The 9,554-nt window shown below is 46.9% G+C and overlaps 2 protein-coding genes across 2 annotated transcripts; both read right to left on the bottom strand.

Moving 5' to 3' along the window:
• Positions 1-1,488: 1,488 nt before the first annotated feature.
• LOC113036219 (uncharacterized protein K02A2.6-like) lies at positions 1,489-3,001 on the bottom strand. Its single transcript, XM_026192401.1, has one exon. The coding sequence runs from the start codon at positions 2,989-2,991 to the stop codon at positions 1,597-1,599; it is 1,395 nt and encodes a 464-aa protein (XP_026048186.1). The 5' UTR covers positions 2,992-3,001; the 3' UTR covers positions 1,489-1,596.
• Positions 3,002-5,730: 2,729 nt separating this feature from the next.
• Positions 5,731-8,113, bottom strand: LOC113036218 (uncharacterized). Its single transcript, XM_026192399.1, has one exon. It carries the CDS (start codon positions 7,952-7,954, stop codon positions 5,747-5,749), a length of 2,208 nt encoding a protein of 735 aa, XP_026048184.1. The 5' UTR covers positions 7,955-8,113; the 3' UTR covers positions 5,731-5,746.
• Between the last annotated feature and the right edge of the window lie 1,441 nt (positions 8,114-9,554).

Here is a 9,554-nt window from a genome sequence, read left to right as displayed (position 1 = left end):
ATTCAAAGGAACACAGAGACGTGTCGAAGCCTGGCTCGAAAAACTCCTCGGGTCTTATCATTTGTCTTTATCTGTCATTGCAGATGAGGAGAAAAGAGTCCAGGCACCACCCTGCCCAGGGGTCGGCTGCAAGCAGTCTCGGTTCCCGACGAAAGCAGTAACAGCTGTCCTGCACACAAGGATACAACGAGTTAGTGCAACCAGGGTAGTGACACAAAATTAACAGTTCCTGTAACTCAGCAACCAAAAAGCATAAGTAATGATAAAAATGTGGAGAGTACAGAGTATACTATAATAATGAGAGATATAAACGTGAAAATGTGAAAGAATAAATCAACCGTAAAATAAACTCAGAACGGTAACTGCTAAGGACATTCAAAAGTGAATATGTTAAAAAGTGAGGAAGGGGTGTGGAATAAAACAATTTATATCCAGTGGTGGGAGTACACATTCGCTCAGGCTTAAGTCCGGAGACCCTGAGAACATCGCTTAACCCTCACAACCCGACCGGACACAGTTCAACCAGATATATCCTTCAAGAGGAAGTGGGTGAGGGAAACAATTAATAACAAGCCTAATACAAAACACCACAGAGAAACAACCATTCTAGAAGAATTTAAACAAGAGAAAGACGATAATGTTCGTCACCCTCACGATCAGAGTTTTCATCATCCGTTGGCGAGGAGGTCAAGGCCAGATCCTTTAGGGTAAAAATTAAGCCTGAAAGATCCGGTTATTTTGCTATTCTGAGCATATTTTGGTTTCTCCAGTGCAAAGCCTGACCCCTAGAGTGCTTGGACCAATCGAGGTCCGTTTCTGACACTAAACTGGACCACTTCCACTGATGCCAACCTCCCAGGGTTATATACCACACTGAGGAGGAGAGATGTACTGCAAGGTTAAAAAGATCCCCCCCTTGGTCTTTGGTGACGGGAGTGACTGGGAAGCTCGCGAAATCTATTTCGACTACCCAACTTTTATTGTTGGGGACACAGAGAGTAATCATTCTAGTCGTACTTGGGGTGCAGGAGGTAACCGTGTGTCGTTTTTTTCTAAATGGGTCGGGCGTGGGCAAAACTGGAGAGGAAGTGGTGGGCAAGACCCTAGGGGCTACATTTGTCAGATTGGGACTGTCAGAAGGGGGCGAAGCTTTTGAACTTGAAAGTGTCAGAAGTGTCGGGGGCCCTTCACAGATCAGGATTATGCCAATGGGAATGAGACCCAGGGCCAGGAAGCAAACAAAGACGCAACATCTTTGCCTGCCTGTCATTTCAGGGGGAAAGGGCCAAGACATGTTTACTTAGCTTGGATGTCGTCTAATAGAGGATGATGGGGCACAGAAAGGTGGTCCAGTTCCCCCCACCTCGCCAAGGGCGTGTTCTAGGAGTTAAAGAGCAACAAAAAGTATCAGTGACACAACTTTAAATGAGCTTTCAGCGGTTAAAACTATTGCAATGTAAAATGTAAATCTTAAAAACTCAAGCCAATATAAAAGCAAAGTCATAAAAGATGTTAAAAATAAAAAAAATGTTTAGTTCAGTATGAAGAACACCCCCTTTTGTAACCAGCCGGCTTGTAGGTTGAGTTTTGGCTCCCTCAAGTGGTTGGTGATGCTGTTGCAGCTCCTTCTGACAGGTCCTTCTGCACCTCTCTTAAGGTTCTTCCTGGTTCGGTGGCAGCAGCGCACTGTGTGTAATGAAACCAGGTGTCACCTTTCCCTTCGAGCCTGACAGCGTGGGAGGTCCGCTCTGTTATGCGGTAAGGGCCTGTCCAGCGAGGCTCAGCCCACTTTCTCTTTGTGACTTTCAGGAGGACGTAGTCCATTCCAGGTGTAGCCACCTCTTTCAGCTCTTGCTGGTTTCTTTCAGCGACCTGTGAGGAATACTGGGCAACAAAACTGCGGAGCATGTTATAATATGTCCTCGGATCGAGGTCTGAATCAGCTTCATCCGACATTAACAGGCGAGAGGAGGGGCCAGGAAAAGGCCTGCCATGCTCCAACTCAAATGGAGTGTAACCAGAGGTTTGATTTACTGAGCATCTTATGGACATTAATGCAAGAGGCAATGCCTTAACCCAATCTAATTTGGTCTGTGCACAGATTTTAGCCAATTTAGTTTTTAGAGTTTGATTCATCCTTTCCACTTTCCCCTGGGACTGGGGGTGGTAAACTGAGCCAAACTTATGTTTCAAACCTAATGCGGCTTCAACCCTCTGCAGATCGTGGTTCCTGAAATGTGAACCATTGTCCGACCTTATGACCTCGGGAAACCCATGCTGTGGTATATAATGATTAATCAGACACTTCACCACAGTTCTACTGTTTTCACTTGCTGTCGGCCAGGCTTCTGGCCAACCTGAAAATGCATCCACAGCCACCAGCAGGTACCTGTAACCACCCACTCTGTCCACCATGTCTGTGTAATCAATGATTATTTCTTTCCCTGGGCAAAGTGGGATGGGGAAGTACCCTGCTATTGGCTTGAAGGCGGGCTTGATTCCAAATTGGTTGCACTCCTTACAGGTTTTAACCATGTATTTTGTCATGTCTTTTAGATAAGGGTGCCACCAGGCGGCTAAGTTCCTCATCATTTGTGCAGGTCCCACATGCCCCACTCCATGTGCCTCTTCCATTGCTGTCTGTCTGACCCCTGGCGGTAGAATGGGCCTTCCATCTGGGCCACGCCAAACATCTGTGTTTGTGGCCCCTCTTGTTACCCACAATGATTTTTCCTGGGGGCTGGCTTTGTCCTGTAACTCTCTGATTGTGGCTAGGCCTAGTTGTATGGGTGGTCTTTCTGGAGGGGGTGTGGCTTCTGGGTCCATTACCATAATCAGGGAGGGTAAGTAACCAGCTGTCTGCTTAGCTACTAAGTCGGCCTGTTTGTTACCTAATGCCACTAAGTCCAATCCGGCACTGTGTCCTTTGCATTTTACCACTGCCACCTTAACAGGTAACAACAGTGCTTCCGCTAATTCCCTCATTTCCATCTCATGTTTAATAGGCTTTCCGCTGGCTGTCAAAAAAACCAGCTCTTAGCCACTGCTTGAGCTCCACATGCACTGCTCCCACAGCATAAGCTGAATCACTGTATATATTCACTTTCTGTCCCTTTCCCATCCTTAAGGCTTCAATCACCGCTCTCAGTTCAGCTCTCTGTGCAGACTGTTGTCCTGTCAACTGCTCTGCTTTCACTGTTTTCCATCTCATGTCTGTCTGTTCCACTATTGCCCATGCAGCCTTCAACATTCCACTTTCAGTTCTGAAACAACATCCATCTGTGAACCAATCTTTTTCTGCATCCATTAGAGGTTCTGCCTGCAAATCTGGCCTGATTTTCTCCTGTACCTGCACAACCTCTTCACACATATGTGGTTCCCCCGATCCCATGTGATCAGCCATGTTTATGCCTTCATGTGAGTAGGTGATGTGTGGTGCTTCCAAAATGGTACTGAGGCGTCTCTGCCTGAGTGAAGTGAGTGTGAAGGCCTGTGAGGAGACGTAGGCCACCACACTGTGTGATGTCAAAATTTTTAGTGGGTGGTTCATCACTATGTGTGCTGTTTTCTGAATGATTTTTGCAAGTCCAGAAACGTGTTGTGTGCACGGTGGGTGGCGTTTTTCAGTGTTGTCCAGCATTACGCTTACATATGTCAACACTTTTCTCTCTCCCCCTTTTTTCTGGAACAGGATACCATTGATATGGGTTCCAGTTCCAGAAACATCAAGATGAAAAGGCAAAGCATAATCTGGCACAGCAAGGTCAGAGGCGACAGAAAGCTGTTGTTTTAACTTTATAAACGCCTGTTCTGTTTCTGTAGTCCATGAGAGGGGAGCAGAGAGGTTTCTCATGCCTTGTTCATTTACCAAAGCGCGCAAAGGGGAAGTAAGGCCAACATAGTCTGGGACATAGGTCCTGCTGTAACCAGTCAGGCCCAAAAATGACAACATGTCTTTTACAGTTAGAGGTTTTGGATGGTGCAAAATGGAGTTCCTGTGTTCTGGGGACAAGGAAATACCGGACTGTGAGACCATGCGGCCTAGAAAAGAAACCTGTTTTCTTGCAATCTGTAGTTTGTTTTTGCTCACTTTAAAACCTGTGTTGGCCAGGTGTTGAAGCACCACTCTGGTGGCCTCCAAACAGATGTCAGCCGTGGGGGCAGACAGCAAAAGGTCATCCACATATTGTATTAACATACAGTCAGATGGTAGTGGGCTGGTTTGTAAAAGTTCTTTCAAACACTGATTAAACAGTCCTGGGGAGAGGGCAAATCCCTGTGGTAAGCGAGTGTAACGCCATTGTCGGCCTCTAAATGTAAATGAGAAAATGTCACGCAGTGACTCACGAAGTGGGAGGCAGAAAAAGGCATTAGCCAAGTCAATGCAGGTGAACCAGGCATGAGATGGTGGGAGGTTGGTCAAGGCAACATAAGGATTAGGCACAGGCAAAGTAGGAGTGCCAAGTAAGGCATTAATCCTTCTCAAATCATGTGCCATTCTGAACTTCCCCGTGCCTTTTTTCTCAACGGGTAGGATGGGCGTGTTCCACTTAGAGCAGGAGGGCTCCAAGACACCGGCAGTGACCAAACCAGAAATTGTTTCTGCAATCCCAGCCTCAGCCTCCGGTCTGTGTGGGTACTGAGGCTGCCACAAAGGGGTAGCAGATGACAGTTGAAAAGAGACTGGCTCCACATCAACTAAACCTACATCTGTGGGTCCAAGGGACCACAAACAATCTGGAAGAGAGTCGAGTAAAGGCGCAGCATCACAGTGGTCTGTGTGTTCTCTGCCATGTGACCCGCTGACCACTCCATGTTGCAGTGTTGAGGAATTAAAGCAATCATTTAAAATTTGGTATGTCTTGGTAGATGGAGAAAACAAAACCTGTGGGAGTTTTGTAGGTGTCCAGTCAGTGGCCGCAAGGGAACGTTTAACCATTCCACCCAGCTCCTTAGCCTGGTGTCCAGGATGTAAGGCCAGTGACACATGGGGAGCTGCCTCATCAGACATCATGTACCACTGTAATTGATCTGTTGTAAAAGTAACCGCTGCTGCCACTCCCTCCGGTGCCGCAAAAATGCACGACATGTTCAGAGACCAAGCCCGCCCCTCACACTGCTCTTGGAACATGTGCTGGTACCAGGTGGTGTCATGCCTGTCATAAAACAGTGTAACATGAGGTGGGTCAGGGGGAGGGACATAAGGATGTAGGAGTGAGAGCCACGGCCGCCATTGCTGAAAAGCAGTACAAACTCCTGGTTCAGCAGGTGTTTCAACTTCCAATAATGCCCAGTAGATGTCAGCAGAGTCCGTCAAACAGGAGGAGGGTTGCAGCAGAAACTGACCACCTCCCTCTGGCCCATTAGAACAGGGAAGCACAACCCCAGTAGGGAGAGTCACAGTTAGGCCTTGTGAAGAGCAGAGTATTGTGGCTCCTAATTTAATCAACAAGTCTCTTCCCAGTAAATTCACAGGCGCCTGTTTTGAACAAACATAGCTGTGTAACAAGGTCTGATCTCCAACCGTTGTGGGGAGGGGCACGGTGTAAGGCAGAGTTTTAGGTTCCCCAGATATGCCCACCACTGTAATCACTGTGTCAGTAAGTCTTTCACGAGCAACATCCTTAATGGTGGAGTACGTAGCTCCAGTGTCCACTAAAAAGCTGCTTCTTCTTCTATCTACAGTTATGGACAGCATAGGGTCCGCCGTTGTCCCTTCACCGTCCTGGGCAGTCTGTGGGGTGTCCTATAGCTGGGGACCACCCTCGTAGTACTCCCACCCCATCACAGGCATCTGTGGGGCCGGGGGCACTTCAACTAAAGCACCACGAGGTCCACCTCTGTGGCCAGGATGCTGATAGGGCCCACCACGGGCTCCCCTGCCTCTTCCAGCAGCCGGGTTCAAAGGGCACGCTTTAGCCCAGTGTCCAGGTTGTCCACACCGAAAACAAACATACATCTGGCCTCCCCTACCACCTCCCATCTGACCCCTTCCCCTGAAACCACCTCTGTTTCCTCCAAATGGGGAACCTCTCTGCCCATAAGGGGCCGGTGAGTGATAAGCACCATACTGGGGGGGCTGTGGATCAGTTGGCCATGGGTTCGGATACAAATCAGGGGCAACTGGACCAGGAGGGGGAGCTGCAGCGGCCACAAGCTGCTTTTTAGGCTTGTCACCTTTTCCACCCAGGTCGTTTTTAGCTTTCTGCAGCTGAACCTTCAACAGTTGCAACTGTAAATCTTCGACGCTCTCCGCTTTATCATCAGACTTAATCTGCACTTTGTTAAGATTAAAAATCAAATGTTTCTTCCAGATTGCAAAGTCACAGTCCTGCAAATCAGGATTATCCTCCATTTTCTGGCTTACTGACTCCGGAATGCCCCTCAGCACCGCCCTTCTAAACCACATGCTCTGTGAACAAGTCCTACTGGGGTGATGACCTGTATGGTTCACCCAGTCTTCAACAGCCTGATTTAGATAATGGGTGGGATTTTGCTTTCCCTCCCATTTAAATTTCTGTAAGGTGCCTTGATTTTTGGGTGGGAATTGTTTGCGCAGGGCCGGTCCAATAAACCTCAAGGCCTGCATTAGTGGCACCTCGTTCTCATGCGTGGTAGTACCCGCATTTTGTTCCAGGTCCGCTGCCTGAGATCGGGATGTGCACCTAGTTATAATAGCTCTAAAATCTCCCAGTGCGAGGTCCTGTCCAGCTGTGTATTTATCCAAACCAGCCAACCAGGCATTCCCTCCCTCCATTATGTCAGGGAGTTTGTCCACTAGGGCCTGGACATCTCCGAATGAATAAGGTTGATACACTGGTCTACGTTGCGCTTTAGTCTGGACCAGGGGAAACATGCCTGGAGGCTGAGGCACAGGGCCCTTAGATCTAGTCTGATATCCTAAACTGGGAGGGGTAGAGGGGGGTGTATGGTTAAGGTCACTGAGTTCATCATCAGTATCCTCAGTTTCTTCCCCGCCTGGTGGGGTATCAGTGTCAGCAAAAACGTGGGCTAAACTCATCTGTGTTTCCGGATCCTGACGGCCCACCAAAGACATGGTAACTGTGACATTTGGTGAAGTGCCAGGCTCAGTTTTTGCAGTAGCGGTCAGATCTCCCTTAACAGCGACAGGAGTGCTGGCAAAGGGGTTGGACCGGGAAAGAGGGGCTGACGCAACACGATTTTTCACCTGGACCACTGACCTATGTTCATTTAAGCAGCTGCGTAATGCTGCTTCTTGATCAGTTAATTGTTGTTCAGTGGGTTCCTGTCTGTTCATTCGAACCGCAAATGGTGCGCTCGCAAATGGGTCAGTTAGGCCCTCAGATCCGGTTCCAAAACAATGGGACATGGAAGAGGGGGCTCTACTACTAGCTGAGGATGTCGCCGACAGAGAGGAGCTTCCTGGGCAAAAATGCTTGGTATCTATGGGAGTTGGAGCTACGGGCGGTTCTTCTCCAATAGTCATTATTCCACCAGAGATATTAAGTACCGGATATATGCCTGCTGAGGGAGGAGTTGAGGCAGAATAGGGAGGTGGCTGAGACCTATTTTTCTTCATGTGTGGTTTTGCAGTTTCCCATAAACACACCCAGTGATTAAATTTAGCTTTGCGGCCTGCGTGCTTATCTGCTTCCTTTCTGTGTCTCACCCCGCTCATCACACCTGCACCTGCTGCTGCTGAGTTGGCTTCTTCCTCTTTCTCTTTTGCCTGCATAGCCTTATTCTGCCAAATTATTCCCCAGTTACCACTACTCCCCTCGTCCTTTCCCTTTTCTTTCATTAACCTTTCAGCTGTTTTCCTCAATGACTCTTTCTGCTTTTTTGCTTCTTTAGGCTGGTGTGTGGAGTTGATGACTGTCTCAACACATGTTAATTGTTCTCCCAATGTGCTAAGAATAACACCGGGACCCCAACCATCATCATTAGTTTCTCGATCTAATTCTCCATCCATTTTACTGTCAATGGAGGAGTGTTCTTTTATTGATTTTAAAGGAGAATTTGGGCCAGCTGGGTTTCTGCCTCTGTTAGGCACTAACAGCTGGGGCGCTGCTTTAAAGGTGAGTCAGCACTGAAATATCCCTTCAGGTGTTACCAAGCTTCTACCAAACCGGAGTCTGGCGGGTAACCTTGCCTAGAGCTTCCTGATAGGGGTGCTAGTTGGTTGTCACCTTGTTCACACGTCTCATTCACACTTCATACATTACCTGCAGTCACTCATTACCCTCCTTATGTATGTAATAAATGTGTAAAAAAAATTCTATGTGTGGTGTATTATTTTAACCAAAAGAGGAACCTAGTTCCTTTAATTGTGTAATCTGTGAACAACGGAGAACCAAACTGTCCTGCCCAGTGTTCCACAGCAAGCATTCAGCGTGTATTTATGTGTGTCCAATATCAAACAGAACATCAAAACATTTAAAACACTAAAATCATCGGGGTTTTAAGAAGAGATCCGTTTTCTCCTATTGATCAAAGGGACCCCTCCTTTGGACTCCAACCAGTACTTCTCCTTTTTAAGTTTTAGAGGATCTTTTCTAATAAAGTCCTCTGGGCCTTCCTAACCCTTCTGTAGTTTAGAGAATATTACTAAAAAATATTCTCAAGGCCTTTAACCTTTTAATTTGTTTAGAAAGGCGTTACTAATAAACCCTTTCAAGGTCCCAGACCTGCACTGAGGTATTTATCCGACACCGGAGAGCAACCCGTCGGCTGCAACCGTGGTCAGACCTCAGTTCACTCTTATCTTTATTCACTTATTCACTTATTTCTTATTCACTTATCTCTTATTCACTTGTCTGATTCTCAACAAGCCTTAAGTAAGCCAGACAATTTTGGTTATGAATTACTAGGAGTTTGGACACTAAGTATTTTTATAATGTTCAATATAGCAGAAATAAAAGGTCTGCTTACCTTGTTTTTGTGTGCACACAGCTTTTGTCCAAACTCCGTTCACTCAGACCACTGCCGATGTCCTCCCATCCGTTCCAGTTGACCTGGAGCGGATCCTGTTCCGTGACGCCAATTGAAGGATATAAAAAAAACAACAACAGCAATAGAATAATATTAAACACAAAGTGAACCCGTCTTCCTTCATTAAATAGGTTCTTTTAGATGTTAAGGAGGAATTGACTTAACCAGGCTGGCGGAGAATGAAGACAACCGGACACCTGCTGCAGATGGGGGAATCAGTGAACTTTTATTGAGACAGAGACAACCTCTCAACACAGCTCACATCAGGAGATTCCTCATATTTGCTGTGAGGATGGGTATATATTCTCTAAAACTTACAGGAGGGGGTTGTGAGGAAAGTGCTGCATTAGCAGAAAAACAACTCCATAAAAGGAAAGCGGCCTTGGGTGTTCTAGTCTCTTCGCTTGCAGATATCTTGCACCTGCAGGATGAGGCGATCGCTTCTTATCGCTCTCAAGGCCAAAGTCGTGAGCACATTTTTATTACACAGTTGCACAGTAACTTTAAAGCTGAACAATATTTAAAGCTGAATAATGTTTGATCAGATTATATTTTCTTCATTACCTCCTTGGCTGTCTTGC

The sequence above is a fragment of the Astatotilapia calliptera genome, chromosome 14 (genome assembly GCF_900246225.1).
Source record: "Astatotilapia calliptera chromosome 14, fAstCal1.2, whole genome shotgun sequence".
Taxonomy (NCBI): Eukaryota; Metazoa; Chordata; class Actinopteri; order Cichliformes; family Cichlidae; genus Astatotilapia; species Astatotilapia calliptera.
This window is presented reverse-complemented; position numbering and strand designations above follow the sequence as displayed.

Excerpts from the sequence above, each read along its gene's own strand:
- LOC113036219 (XM_026192401.1), bottom strand. The coding sequence starts at position 2,991 with ATGGAAATGAGGGAATTAGCGGAAGCACTGTTGTTACCTGTTAAGGTG.
- LOC113036218 (XM_026192399.1), bottom strand. The coding sequence starts at position 7,954 with ATGGATGGAGAATTAGATCGAGAAACTAATGATGATGGTTGGGGTCCC.